The sequence below is a fragment of the Haemorhous mexicanus genome, chromosome 18 (assembly GCF_027477595.1).
Source record: "Haemorhous mexicanus isolate bHaeMex1 chromosome 18, bHaeMex1.pri, whole genome shotgun sequence".
In the NCBI taxonomy this organism is placed as follows: Eukaryota; Metazoa; Chordata; class Aves; order Passeriformes; family Fringillidae; genus Haemorhous; species Haemorhous mexicanus.
The window spans coordinates 4,668,299-4,683,875 of record NC_082358.1 but is presented as its reverse complement, the minus strand read 5'-3'; the positions used below and the strand labels follow the sequence as shown (position 1 = coordinate 4,683,875).

General features: G+C 43.9%; 1 protein-coding gene across 1 annotated transcript in view; it reads right to left on the bottom strand.

Moving 5' to 3' along the window:
* LOC132335971 (receptor-type tyrosine-protein phosphatase T) overlaps positions 1 to 15,577 on the bottom strand; it is a 166,882-nt gene that overhangs the window by 96,815 nt on the left and 54,490 nt on the right. Inside the window, exon 6 of the mRNA XM_059863006.1 lies at positions 324 to 597. Coding sequence (XP_059718989.1) covers positions 324 to 597 — 274 coding nt within the window. The remainder of the gene's footprint in view (positions 1 to 323; positions 598 to 15,577) is intronic.

The window sequence follows — 15,577 nt, the reverse complement described above, 5'->3', positions numbered from 1 at the left end:
CCTACTCTGACATTCATGCTTATTGAAGGATAGAAAAAAAAATAAAAATCTAAATTCTAAGCAGCTCATTTAGTAAATCACATGGCAACATGTGCCTGTACAGAATCAGGGTCCTCAACAGATTTCTCATTGGATCTGAGCATCAGGGAGAGATTTGAGTGAAGGACAAGTAATGGCATGCTTGATTTTCATCAGATTTCTGTAAGAGGGTAATAAGAAGGAGAAGTTAAACCAGCATCCAATCGAGAAGGAAGGAGAATGATGAGGAGGACAGAGAGAGGCAGTCACACCTACAGATGCAGCTCAATTTTCCCTGCACTTACTCCATTGGCCTTGCTAAGAGCCTGGAAATATATGCTGTAGCTTTTCAGGGGAGAAAGAGGAGCATTCCAGTAGCCATTGTAGGTCTTGTTGTCGCCCACGGTGAAGGGCTGTGTGACAGGAAGGTTGATGGGCTTCAGCTCAGCTGCAAAGTAGTGTGGGGAGTCCAGGCTGGAGGCATTCTTGTAGCTCACTGGCACAGAGAAGCATTCGATGATGTCTGCAGCTCTCCGGGCTTTCTGCAGCTTCTCCTCCTTGACAACGAGCTGGTAGACACTGGGGGGGAGAGAGAAAGGTGAGATTAGAGACCCCAGGGCCTTGAATGTCAGCAATAAACAAAAGGAGGAGAGTAGAGCAAAGTCAGAAACATGCAGCTGAGGTGTCCCAGCAAGCACAGCTCCTGGCACAGCAGTGGCCTCTGAAAGTCACTGTGGGGGCAAGATGCTGGCCATGTGCTCTGTTGGTTTAATTGAGGGAATCAGGATCAGCCTGGGTGAAAGTGCAGATTTCAATCCTGTCACTCTTTAGGAAAAGGTGTAACTAATAAAATATCCAGTCTAGAATGAATTTTTAATGTGCTGAATGTTGGCAAGCAGATGGTTTCTCCTTCAGCCACCAAAGTGAAACGTGAATTCTCTGCTTGGGCCAAATGGTGGCTGCAGTGGAGGAGAGCATGAGCAGGTGGCAATGGTGTCAGGGGCCTTTGGGAACAGTTTCAGGGTGTAAAAAGCTGTTTAGGCTAAAAGAATCTTGAACATCACTTTTTTTTTGCCCTCTCTCATATCTTGATGTCCTCATAAGGACCTGGTGAGGCCCAGGCAGCACAGGATTCCCAGAGCAGCTGTGCCTGGATCCCTGGAAGTGTCCAAGGCCAGGTTGGACGTGCCTGGGTTGGAACAACCTGGGATAGTGGAAGGTGTCCCTGCCCATGGCAGGGGGTTGAAACCAGATGAGCTTTAAGTTTCCTTCCAACCTAAACCATTTTGGTATTCTATGACCTCTTTTTGGGATATCCTGCAACGCAGAATCCTCTAATTCCCAATGGCAAGTCTCCCTCTACCTTCCACCCCTCGAGGACTCTTTATGTACTGAGCAGGTGGCTTTACAGCTCCCTCAATCCACTTTTGTTTCAAGAAACAGCAACAACTCCTCATATTCTCTCTGACTCTATGAAATAGTAATCCTTTTTGATTCCTGCTAAGCTTTTGGCCATTATGATATATAATAGCAATCTTGTTATTTCTAGCTTACTATTCCAGGCTCAGAGCCTGTAAGACATTCAAATGCACTCTGCTTTATTTTCCTTTGCTCCTCAGGCAGCTAACAAAGCCCCAGAGTCCCACACTGCTGTAGCCCAGGCAGGTTTCACTGTCTGTTTAACACCACTCACACAGTTGACAAAGAGAGATAGGGCTGCAGTCATTTTGCTTGGTGTCAGGCTATTCAGATGTGCTGCCCTCACCTGTCTGTGTCAGGCTGGGCTTTGTTCAGGCAGACAGGGGAGATCCATGAAGAGATTGGGCCCAGCCCACAGTGTGTCATTGTCCCAGCGTTCACAGGCTCATTGCTGCACAAAGACTGGGCTGGGGAATTCCAGCATGGCAATAGCTCATCAATGCTCCGTGAGAAGGAGTTCTGGCTCCTCCAGCAAGCAGGAGGGAAGAAGGCCCTGCTCCTGTATTGTATTTGTGGGGTGCCCCATGTTCTCAGAAGGCTCATTTATTACTTTATGGTACTATATTTTATTAAAGAACACTATACTGTACTAAAGAATACAGAAAGGATACTGACTGAATGCTAAAAAGATAACAATGAAAACTGGTGACTCTCTCCAGAGCCCTGACACAGCTTGGCCCTGATTGGCCAAAGAGTGAAAACAACTCCCAGCAGAATGCAATGGAACAATCACCTGTGGGGGAACAATCTCCAAACACATTGCACATGTGAGCACAGCACAGGAGAAGCAAATGAGATCAGAATTGTTTTCCTTTTCTCTGAGGCTTCTCAGCTTCCCAGGAGGAAAATCCTGGGTGAAGGGATTTTTTCAAAAAATATGACTGTGACATTCCTGCTTTTGAATTCCCCGGTCCTGGGGATCTGCCTTGTGCTCTGCTGACAGCAGGGCAGGCAGGGAAGAACTTGGAAGCCATCTGGCTCCCAGTGCCAGACACAATCCCAGCTAACCTGAACAAGCACGAGCAATTTGTGGGTTACTCAACAGTACAGCTGTTCTTAGCCTGGTGTTTGCTAATGTAGCTGGGGGTGCTCAGCCTGGAGAAAAGGAGACTCAGGGCTGCCCTCATCACTCTCACAGCTCCTGAAAGGTGCCTGTGCTCAGCTGGGGCTGGGCTCTGTCTCCAGCAGCACTGACACAACCAGAGCTCACAGCCTCAGGCTGCACCAAGGGAAATACAGGCTGGAGATTGGGAAAAAGTTCTTTACAGAAAGAGTGATAAAGTTGTGGAATGGCTGCCCAGGGAGGTGGTGGAGTCCCCATCCCTGGGTGTGTTTAACAAAGCCTGGATGTGGCACTGGGTGCCAGGGTTGAGTTGAGGGGTTGGGGCTGGGTTGGACTCAATGATCTTGGAGGTCTCTTCCAACCCAGTGATTCTGTGAATTCTGTAGCAGGAGCACCAGCTGCATGGACTGCAGCCTTTAATGATGCCCCATCAACATTTTGGAAAGCTGTTCTCCTCCTACAGTTCATCAGAGCCTTTAATAAATTATTTTAGACCGTCTCTGATATTTATTTTACAATTTCAAAAAGACAAAAACAGGTTTCCAAGCAACACTTTAAGTAATATCATTAAGGATGCAGTGGGAGCTGCAAGCCTGTTCAATACAAACCCTCTCCTTGGCTCAGCAATAGCAAATCATACTGGGCTGGTTTGGCCACTGTTTACTCAGAGTGTACATTATTATTCTGACCCTTCTCTCTGGCCATAAAAACCTACACTACTGAGAAAGTTTGTCATTTTGTTTGTCAGCCATGTGCAAAATTGTAGCTGATACTTTTATGGACATTTGCCAGATGCCTTCTAACCTAAAAACATTTGGTTTCTCTTTCATCCAATCCTAAACACTTGCATTTTCTGAACAGAGAAAATGTTTCCTTTAGGTATATAGACAAATATATATGTATAGACATATTAATCTGATTTCAGCCTGCACAGAGGCCAAGAACTGCCTCATCCTCTCTCCCCAGACCTGAGGGTGACACTCACTCTCTGTTATCCCACTTGCAAGCCATGAACTCGTGCACTCTCTGCCTTTGGAGAAGGGGAAGCTCTCAGGGACATGAACTGCCAGGTAACTCAACTCTTTCCTCTATCATTAGACCACTACAGACACTTTTCATCATGAGCAAGAGTTCTGATACATACAGAACCCAGTCACAGACACTTTTTAAACTGAACCCACTCACAGATACTCTTTTGCCTCTATTCTTTCACATTTTCTCTCTCCCACTTAGCTGTTAACAGACTTCTTCCCTTCACAGGGATAACTCACTCTTGTAGCAGCCTGAAATTTTACTTTTAATGTTTATGCTTTTGAAATGAATCAAGGTTCCTCTGGAAGCACAATGGTGTGCTCACGAATATTCAGCTGGGGTGTAGCAATTGTCCCCTTTGTGCTCAAGTGAAAATCCTGTTCATCTCCTGCTCAAACTCCTTGTCCATGGAACAGGTATCTGAGCTAGCACTGCTGTCACTGCTCCCCCTGGATAAAAACCCTCCTCTGGTGACACTCAGGGTGGGGGACTGACTGCCTTTTTCTCCCTGATGCCCCAGCTCACACTGACTGACAGCATCCTCATCTTTGCCTTGACTGCTTGCCTTGGGGTCCAGCACCCTCCAGCCTTGCTCTTCCCTGAGCCTGGCCACTCTCAGAGGAAGTGGTCGAGCAGCCAAGAGCATGGCTGAGTTCAAAGCTTGTTTTGGGCTGAAGATTGTCACTCTGAGCTCTGGCTCCCTTTTAGCTGGTTACTCTGGGTCTCACTTTCTGTCTTGATCCCAGTGTTTCGATCTGTCTAGGGCCTCCAGAAGGGCAGGATTCCCAGCTCACCCCAGCAGAGACACAGACTGGCACAGACTCTTTTTGTTTCTATCATTGTGGTTTTTGTGTGGCTTTTTTTTTGGTGTTATTTTGTTTTGAGTTATTCTCTTCTCCTATTTTGTTTACACCTAGGAGGAGAATTTCCCTGCCTGCCTTAAGGGCATTTTCAGCGATCAACTTCTCTGCATTAACCCATGCAGTGCTGCACAGCAAGTGCTTCCACAGCTGCACTGAGGTGCTCTTGTCACTTGGAGCAAAACCCCACCAATCCTACACCCACATGGAATTGCTGTGGGAATTCTGACTAGCAAATGTCCTATTACCCACCCTAAAGTTTAGCAAACCATCTGCATTACTACATTTCTCAGCAGAGTGAAACTAATCCAGCTTTGCTCAGAAGATGGAAACTTGGTGGGATGCACCACAATCCCCAAGATCATGGCTGGGCACTAACTCAGGATAAACTTGGTGAGTAGGATCAGCTGCACTCACATCTCTGGGTCAGGGCTGAGCAGGGGCTCTCCTTTGCCATTTGCTATCACTGCCATCACCAGTGTGATTGCACACCAGAGAAAGGAGGAGTGGTTTTCCAAAAAGTGGCACTGGGGGGAAGGATAAAAAAAGCAGGAATGAAAATAAGGAGGAGATACCCAAACTATTCTAATAGCTCTTATTCTACCAGGTGGGCAGTACCATGGATCTCCTGGGGCTCTCCCCATCTCAGGCTTCAAAGCTGCTGCTCCCAGGCAGGATCAGCTACCATGGATTTCCTGGCAGGAATCAATGCCCTGGCTGCAAATGCCCAGCTGGATATGAGAGTCAGTGTCATACAGAGGAATGAAATTAAAAGAGACAACAAAAACAGAGCATTCAAACTCCTACACAAGATAACTTCAGTGCCAGTGGAATGAAAGATGATACAGCCACCCTAACTCCTGCATTCCAGTTTTTAGTGTCACGACACATTTGGAAACACTGCAATCAAACACTCATGGATGTGCTGCAGGGGTTTTGTGCTCCCAGTGACATCCCAGCCCACTTTGGTGCAGCCAAATAATGCTGCTGTCCCTGTAAAAAACACCAGGGACTGCTTTCCAAACACCCACAGGCACTGCTCTGCAGACAGCTCTCGAGGGATTCTCAAATCTGGGCCACAAAACAAATGCCTGACCTCCTAGAAGGCTGGGGAGCTGACTGCCCTGTGTGCAGCTGCACACTCTGATTAGAAGAGGAGGCCAAAACTGGGCACCTTTATAAATTTCAAAGGCCTTAGATAGACAAATCCACATCAATTTAATAGAAGCTTTTAAAAGTTTTTGACAGCTTGGCTGTAAATCACTGATAAAAGCACCCAGCAAAGTGGGCCACAGCACAAGTGTTGTCTGCAGAGGAATGAAAGGTGCCCTTATCACCATCTACAAGGTAATTTTTTAAATGATGAGCTCCCTATTCAGTGTGAAAAAAATCAACATTCCCAGTCACAGCCCATTGCTGTGATGGAGATCTCTCTGTTTGCCTCAGGCTTCTCCTTTCCCTGATATTTTTTTTTTTTTTTTAGGGTGGACTGAGACAACCCTTGTCCACAAATTAAGTATAAGACCAGTCTCAAAGTTTGAATGTAGGATGCAGAGGAATATGGGGAGGAAAAGCTGAGTCAGAGCTCTCCATAAAGCATCCAACATCTGGCCCATGCACTTTGGTACCCTGACAGATCAACAAGGTGAAACCTTCACTACACTCTTGATAATGAGAGGGTAGGAAAAGGAACAGAATTTCTTTGTAACCTTGCAGTGATCCACTCACCTGAATTATTAAAGCTTAAAAGAAACAATGTTTCAGCAGCTGAGTACTCCCTCTGGACCAATCTTGTTATTAAACTTTCCTTCACATCATATAAAGATTTAATATATTTTCATTTAACACATAAATTTATTATCAGCCATATATTATTTCCAATATTATTTTCTCCCAGGGAGCAAAAATAAGTGGCAATTAGTACAGCTTGATCTTGTAATGCTTTTTTTTTAGCAGACTACTGTGAGCTGGTTTTGTTGTTCATCCTACAGAGAGGAGGAAATTCCCACTCCTAGCTCAGATGAACACACTACATCCAGAGTAGCTCCTTGATAGGAAATAAGAGAGCAGTGCTTTCCTTCTTACTGCTTATTTTAATTCAAAGAAAGAAGGACAAAAGGGACCAAATGAAGGAAGGATCTGTGGCTCCCCGTGTGGGATGTAGCAGCTGACAGGGAGCTGGATGTTGAATCTCCACTCCTGCACATATTCTATGGAAGGAACAGATCTAACTATTCCAAAAAGGCCATCAAAACCCATGAAAATAACCCCCAAATACTGTCTGACCTGCACAGAGGTAAAGAAAAGGCATCAGCACCTCATGAACAGGGACAAAGGTACCATAAACAGAGGGACCAACAACCACTTCAGCTTCTTTCCCCTCGTGTGCCACACAAGACTCCAGCTACAGACACTGAGCACCAGCTTTTTTATCACTTGATTGTTGCATTTAACTTGTGATCCTCTTAAATTTGGTTGAGCCAAAGTAAGTATATCTGTACATATCCATGAAGGTTCATCACATTTATTCTGACAGTATGCAGCCATCTCCCAGGATACTGGGATGGGAGAGGGTTTGATGTGCTGCCTGACACCCACATTTAGAATTCAGATTAGCCACTGGAAGTGCAGATGCTTGTTTTATGGCCAAGCTGCCTTCAGTGATGCACACTGAGACACAAGAGTAGCATCAACATCTTTATTTCTCCCTCTTAAAGATATTGAGATCAAAGCCTGAATTCTGCCACAGAGACAGTAAGAAATAAAATAATGGGAATTTTGAAGAAAGGTACTCCATATATCAGTACTCTGTATTATTTACCCTAAAAAATGGTGACATTTAACTGCAAATAAATCCTTCTCACAATGTGCCTCCAGCCCCACCATGAATCTGCACATGGGAGATTTTGTAAAGAATTCCACCCAACCCAAGTCTAAAAAAGCTTTAAATACCATACATTCCCTAAAGTTTACAAATCCCAGGGGATAACTGCCAGAAAGGCTGACACTGGCATGCTCTGCTCTGAGCACCCACTGCAGCACTGCTTTCCTGGGGCTCCAAGGGTGAATTTCCTGACCAGGCACCTCCTGCAATCAAATGTTCAGGCACCCAAGAGTCAACCCCCCAGTGAGCTTCCAAGCTCACAAAGATTTCTGGGCACCAACAGGTGCCAATATATTCCTGAGAACTGAGTTACTGCCTTCACATATTCAAAAATGTCACCCTCCCTACCCTCAGCAGCATTTTTAATCAGAAGCTCTGAAAGTAATCTACAAACCATAATGAACTGTGTTTCACAGCCACCCAGGACACACTGACAGGACCCAGTGCTCTGCTCTGCAATTTTCTGTCTATTTAAGAACAGATTCAAAACACATTACAATCAATTAAAGGTTGCTGCTGTTTCCATTGCACTCTGGAACAGCTCCATGCAGAATACAATATGCTGAAGGGAAGGTTTGCTTTCAAAAAACAGTTTCATGCAGAAAATAGGGGGGAAAAAGAGATTGTTCTACAGTGTCATCTTCTGGAATGTGCTTGGCTGTTTCAAAGACTGAGAAAGTAGCCCATGAATATTAGGCTGCATTGCCACAATCAGCTTGCTCACATCTGCAAGGCATTCAGAAAAATAAAGCTGATAATAGTGATGCTGCTTGAGGAAATAGTCTCTCATATTGCGAAGTTATTCACACCAGAGCCTTCATTTTGGAGTTATTTTTGCATGTTCTTTTAACAGTCATTTAAATTAAACAACTCTTCTACTACGTTCACTAAAGTTGAAGAATACCCAAAAAAAAAGATTCAAATTCAGCCAAATTCGTAAAAAATGGCATAGGAAGAAGAGATGGTAATTACTGCCACTGCAATGAAAAAAACCTGCTGAGATAGAGCCAATAATGATGAAATCCATTTAATAATCAAGAAGGCTGGGAAGAGAGTCTCTTCACATTTTCTTCCACTCTCATGTTCAGCTCAGTGCTCCAGATTTACTACTGGGGCACGTCAGACCCTGAAATTCATGAAACAAAAGGTAACGATTTCACACTTGGATAAAACCATTTGGAGTCATCCTTTCCACACAGGCATTCCTTTACTGCTAAAATTTCAGGCTTTGTTAAGTTTCTCTAGTGATGGGAATGGGCTCTAGAAGAAGTGAGGATGTTTAATGCCTGCTTGGTTCCTGGGCAGGGGACAAGGATGGGTCTGTGCTGTCCCCAGCAGCAGCAGGAGCTCTGTTTCAGGAGCTGTGCACTGTGTCAAGCCTGAGGAAACAGCAAACCCTAACAAAATGTTTGTATTTGCAGAAAAGCATCCTGCCAGTGTCACTCTAACAAATGCTGTTGTCTTGGCCAGGATGCTCTGTCTGAAAATTCCTTTGCAGTCTCACATACAACTCCCACAGCTGGCTGAAAAAATGAGAACTCTGTTGGAAGGTGTGTGTGTGGGGGGGGGGGGTGTTTATTTTGGGTTGCTTGGGGTTTTGGGGATTTTTGGTGGTGGTTAGGTGGGGTTTTTAGTAAAAAAAGTGGCAGTGTAATGTCAAATATTCCATGGCCTTTGTGGGTTGGATATGTTTTATCCTGACAGACCCCTGAGGTACAGTTATTATCCCACTGTTGCAGATGTATAAACAGTGGCATGGGGCACGAGACTCTGTCTGATAGCACAGTATCAGTTGTATGTAAACAAATCCACACTCTCCTGTCCAATATTCCTCCATCCACCCACCAGCCAATATGTCCTGTCTGATGGAGTCTGGAGTACCCAGGCTGAACACATGCTATTCCTACCAAATCTTTCAAATTGGGGGAAAAAAGGAGAAAAATGTGACTTCTGAGCATCCCTAGAGATGTGAGCTGCAGTGAGAAGGGAGGAGCAGACAGTGCTGGGAAAGAGGAGTTTGGAGACTGGCTCTGTCTTAAAATTGCACCACACAAAAGATGCAACAGAACCATGAACATCACAAACAACATTGTGATAATAATTATTGATTAAATAATGCAGCTCTGAGCAGCCTGGGATAGGGGAAGTGGGAAGCAGGTGAACTTTAATGTCCCTTCAACCCAAATCATTCTGTGCTTCTATGATTCTAGATGTGCACATCCAAACACCCCTGTGTGCTCCTATGTGTGTACCTACACATAAATATGTCTATTAAAATCAATATTTCCAACCTCATAAAGTTCCACCCACCCTGACTCTTCTCTGACTGAAGGGCCTGTGGAAAGCTATCCAAAAATCCAAATATTCCCATATAGCTCTAAGCAAGTCTGGTCATCACCCCAGCCCCTGTCCACAGCAAAGAGCAACGTGGTGACATGCACCAAACCTAAGGAGCTGCTCAGAACACAGCTGCATTCACTGACATAAAGAAGGATTTGTGTACTTTTCCCCAGCTGGATCATTTGCCCTAATAAAAGATGCAACTCAGGCTTGCAGAAAGACCATCCCCAGCCCACCAGAACACTGCTCCTGCATCTGTTTACTTGAACATTACTTGTATTCTCTTAAATGCTATAAATTCTCTATTTAGTCTTCTGGAAATTAAAAAAAAAATTAAAAATAGGAAAAAAATAAAAAAGAACCAGAGGGTTTTTCAAAGCTGTGTGTTCCATTATCTCAGCCATCTCCATAAGCCTGACCTGGCTTGCAACCTAGATTAGCCATAATAGCTGCTGCTCCCTGGTGGGACTGGCCCACTCTTTGCCTTAATAAAAGATGCAACTCAGACTTGCAGAAAGACCATCCCCAGCCCACCAGAACACTGCTCCTGCATCTGTTTACTTTTACATGTGTCATATTTACTTGTACTCTCTTAAATGCTTTACATTCTCTATTTAAAGAGAAAAAAAAAATAGAAAAAAAAATTAAAGAAGAACCAGGGGGCATTTCAAAGCTCTGTGTTCCATTATCTCAGCCATGGCCATAAGCCTGACCTGGCTGGCACACAATAGCTGCTGCTCCCTGGTGGGACTGGCCCAGTCCCTCTCTCCAGTTCAATCCTGTTTTCTGCTGGCAGGTTAAAGATAATGAGTGCAGACAGATACAGCTTTCACTGCAACAGGAGCTGATGTGAGTAGCTTGGGAGGTGTCTCTTCCCTCCTGAGCCACCTGCCATCTGTTTAATCTACCAAAAAAAAAAAAAAAAAAAAAGCCAAACCCCATCTCTGTTTTGTTAATGCTGCTTTGTATTAGACAGGCATCACTGACTGAGGTCCTGTCATGCTCAGCAAGTGCTGGTTTAACACCAGCAGGATGTTTCAAGGACAAGAAGAGCCCAAGGGTTTCTTGAACAACCTGCAGGGCAAGGAGAGACCATGGCAAACCCTTCCTGGGTCTGTCCAGCACCTTCTGCCACGCCCTCCATAAAAGCAGCAGCTTGAACAAGAGGATGGGGGTATTTGCATAGATTCTGTCAGAATTAATTTGGGTTTTTCCAATGGCTTCCATCAAATTAGGTTCAGCTGGATGCAGAAATAATCTAGCTGGGAATTCAGGCTTCCTCTGCCTTTTCCACAGCCACAGCTTCCAGACTATGCAGGAAAAACCCACACAGAAGAATCTGATGTCTTTTTTTAAGAGAGAACACTAGAAAACACTAGAAACATAATTTTATTGAGGTCATGTCTGTTTGGATATTTTTTAAATTAGGAGGCTGAGAAAAACATTAGGAAAAAAGAGGGAACCTGCTCTGTTTACAGCCTTCTGATAAACTTCATTACTCAACTACTGCCACTCCTGTGGTCCATGTGCAATGATGATGAGCTCTCCTGGGGAAGGCTAGCACAGATTTTCAGCACCTGAGGCTGCAGGAGTATCCACCAGCTCCTTTCCACCTTTCTCTGGACATGTTTTGATTTTCAGAAAGTGCAAAACTGTCATACTTCTGATACCAGGCAGAAATTTAAAACAGTGCCTTCACTACAAGATCTCCTGCCCCTGAATGAAGGGAAATTGAGGATAGAGAGAATAGGAAAGTCCCAACTTCTCTGCAGAAATTCATCCATAAACACCTCCCACCCCCTCCACCGTGGGAATGGGATGGATTTAAACATCAGGAGACTGTGTCAGACAATCCTCTAGTCCACCAACTCCCTTCAAAACTGAGAGTAGTTTTTACAAAAGAGCAAACATTACACATAGGCTGTGTCCTTTGGCAGAAAAAAGCCCTCAGCCTGCATCAACATCAGCTCCTGCAGCTCCCTAGGGACCTGTCAAGGTGGGCCATAAGGGAAATTGGCATTTCCTCTTTTACTGTTTGACTTTCCCACTAGGGACACTGCACATTCTGCCTCTGTCCTCACCTTCCCCTTTTGCACCACGACTGCTTTGGGTGACACCAGCCTTATTTCCCCTTCCTTTTGCACTGCAAGCAAATCCTTCACCCTTCCTGCCTCTGCCTTTTGCTTTGGAAAACCTCAGTGCAAGGAAAGCTGAGATTATGGGGAGGCAGAAGAGCATCATGGCTGCAGAGGTTTATTCCTGAGAATTGTCTGGCTGCATTTATGATAATCCCTTCATTCCAGCTGCATCCCACGCACTGGTGCAGCAACCCCATTTTCTAGTTCCAAGAAATTATGCATTCATTATGGAGGAAATTAACACCTCAAAGCAAACTATAATTAGGAATTCTTCAATTCAGTTTATGCTTTTTCAATTAGGCCCTCTATAATTTTAATCACGGGAGCATTACCGTGTTTCCTGAATTGATATACCTGTAGTATAATTAAATCCTGCAATGCCTTAGTCTGCAAGAGCAAAGCAGAGCTTGCTCATCTCCCCTTTTATTGTGTTTTTCTCTTGTTACAGACACACCAAGGGGCACCTGCCTGTGTGAACACCTCCTGCCATGTGCAGCAGAGAAGGAAGGGCCACTTGTCCTCTGAACTCAGCACCCTCACTGCTGGGACAGGCACTGCTCCTGAGGGGTGGACAACTGCCAGGGACTTGTGCTCAGATTCATCCCATTTCAGTTTAATGTGCCTTAAGGAGCTGCTTCAATTAAGTAAATCATCCTTGATGATCCTCCAAAAGAGCCAAGGTCCTTCCTGTGGGCTTCCCACCCCTGAGCAGCTGTGGGCCAGCTCAGCTCATTCCACCAAAGGGTCTGAGCCAAAAGCTCTCACAGGCTTGGCACTGTGACACCTCCTGGAAGTCAGAGTTTCTGATTTTTGAAGTATTTTGTGTTGTTTGCTATTACCCTTTCATTCTGTGACAACAAGGAAGGGGCACAGTGGCTCTGAGAGCTGCAGAGCAAAGAAATGTCTTGGGAAAAGGAGCCCTCAAACTGGAACCAAATACCCAACACTGGGTGTTTTCTCCTGTTCCCTCATTTAATGGGGTGACAGGTTGATGTGAGGAGGTGGCCATCACTTTGTGATTATCAGCCTACAGCTCAGAATTCATTAACCTGTTGGTTGCTGGAATTAAATCTGGCAGTTTACGTACTCAGCATAAAGAACTTGTGCAAAAAACTTCCTTTCCCCCAGTCAGTATCCTCAGATCTTCACAACACTAAAAACTGTTAGCAAAAGTCCCCCTGTAGCACTAGTCAAATGCTGTTTGGCACCAAAGAATTTGCTCCATGTGTAATTTGATTGTTAAAATATTATCATTCAAATAGACACCAATTTTATGGCTTTCCTCTCCCATTTCTGCCCACTGCCAAAGCCCCCTGTGGAATTGTCAAAGACACAGCAGGTCACCCAGGCTGTGAAAATGGCCATGGTCTGGATGGCTGGAAAATGGTAAAAGGCAGATTTGTCCCCTTTAGGGGGCTGAATTCCAATTGCACAATGTGCTGACCCAGTAGGAAAATGCATTTCCTGTACCAGATGAGAAAATTGACCCAAAATACCCTTTTGCCTCACTTTTCGGGACTAACACCTCACTCTTCAGGGAAATAAACACAACCTTTAAGCCCCTATTCAACTCATTCTGCCATGTCATACAAAAAACTAAATATTCCTTCCTGATACTCATGGTTGTACCTTACACACCTGTATCTCCATTCTGCTTTTCTACTGATACAATAGGCAAAGCACCTCTAATACTCATAATAATTTCAAGGACTTAATGCACTTCACCCAAATTCTCAATTTTCTTCTCTCACATTCACACAGTTGAAGAAAATGTAGATCTGGTTTATCTCTAAGAAGAGGTACTTCTTTATGTACATCCAAACTCTTAGCTAAATTGAAGGCACAGTGTCAGGCAGGAGAAACTCAGCTTGAATGATTTCAGAACAATATCCCTGAGGTAGATTATAGGAGATGTTAATTAACAAAGATAATTTGGTTTATAATATCAGAAGCCTAGACTGATAATCTCATTTCTCATTAAATACTACAAAATTAAAAGATGACATTAAATGCCACAAAATTAAAAGTGACGACTGCTTGCCCTGCATTGAATCAACTCATGTGATGCAGACATCTAAACAGGAGCTCAGAAAAAGCAGACCAGGAATTCTCTTTTCCAGGTACTAAGAATGTGCCTTTCAAGGGAATCTAACTTTCTGAATTACCAAGGGCATGATAATTTCACCCTGAGCACCCTTTTTATTGCTTTGCTCTATTAGCACCCTTAGCACCCTTTTTATTGCTCCTTCACTCTATTCTTTATTTTCATATACAAGGTACTGTACATGGGAGTTTTGAGAACCAGAAACTGCCACTCTTTTGTGGCATTAAGGAATCAATTATCAGCAAAACTGCCTGAAGCAGGCTCATGTGATGGCAGCAAGAAGCTGCAAAGCAGAGATCTGAGCAGCACTGCTCCCTCTGTACAGTGGAGATCTACAAACCAAAGTCACCAGTGGCAAAGCAAAACAAAAGCACCAGCAGATATTGTGAATTTAGAGTTTCTCCACCACAGAATCAAGGTCACTGGGCTTGCAAACCACTCCTTTGTAAGGCTGGGAAGAACTAGTGTGCAGTAAAGGCAGAATCACACTAAGGATGCAGGGAGAGGGATGCAGGAAAGGCAGGCTCAGGATGAACAGGTAATGCCCAAAATCACAGAAAGGAAATTACCTGGAGATGAAATTTCGAGCCTATGGCTCCAAATTTTCTCCATTTCTACTTTGTTGCTGATAAAAGGAAAGCTTTAGCTACTTTCAGTTCTCTAACATAAGATGGAAGCAATAGCATGGCCCTTCCTTCCAGGAAAGTTTTACTCATGATTGCATGTAGGAATACTGAGGACACAGATACATCCAAAAGGAATTTTTCCTCAGAGAATAGTTTGAGTATAAAACCAGAAAAAAACCCCACTGTTCCTAGGTGTTCTGTAAATAACACTACAGCTGTTTTCCCTTAAATTTTTCAGCATCACATATAACAAAATTTCCCTTTATTTCATGCTTGGAAGATCAATAATCAAATAATAATGCTAAAGTGTAACATGGGGCTTGGTCTATATAAATTCATTTTTCCTCCTGGCTGGTTGTTGATATGAAAATATTTATTTCACCTTTGCTCAGTCCTTCTTAATATATTTTAAATATTTAAACTCTCTTCTCTAATTCAGATTTATGTATTTCCTTTAAGATGCAAATTAATAAACCGACCTATCTGTACCTGTGTGCTGGCAGCATGCTAAAGAGTATCACAGATTATTTACTGACACACCTCTGAGAACTGCAGGAAGAGCCACCAAATCCATATTGCTCCAACAAAAAAGTTTTCTATTTTCTGAACCCCACCCCAAAATGATTGCAGGCTCTTCTTGAATGTCCTTCTGCAGTGTCCTACAGCTCCACCACACAGAGCAGGGTATTGACAAGGCAATCACACCTAAGGGGAGCATTTATCTGAGCTCTGAAACCCTCAGAACTAACACATGCTCTGGAAATTTGATTTTCTCCATAACAGTAGTAGAGGTAGATTGACAGAACCAACTGCTTGTTAATAAAGCAGATGGACCTTCAAATATCCAGCACACAAAAACCAGCCCGTGGCCATGTCCTGCAGATAAAACCCCTCAGAGTGTTATTTCCAAGCTGGGAGTGGGATATAAATTCTCAAATAGAGGTCTAAAGATGTCATATGTGAATAATCTGTGAAGGACTAACTCAGCCCTCCTGACAATAACAGATTCAAAGGCAGAAATATCCTCAAAATC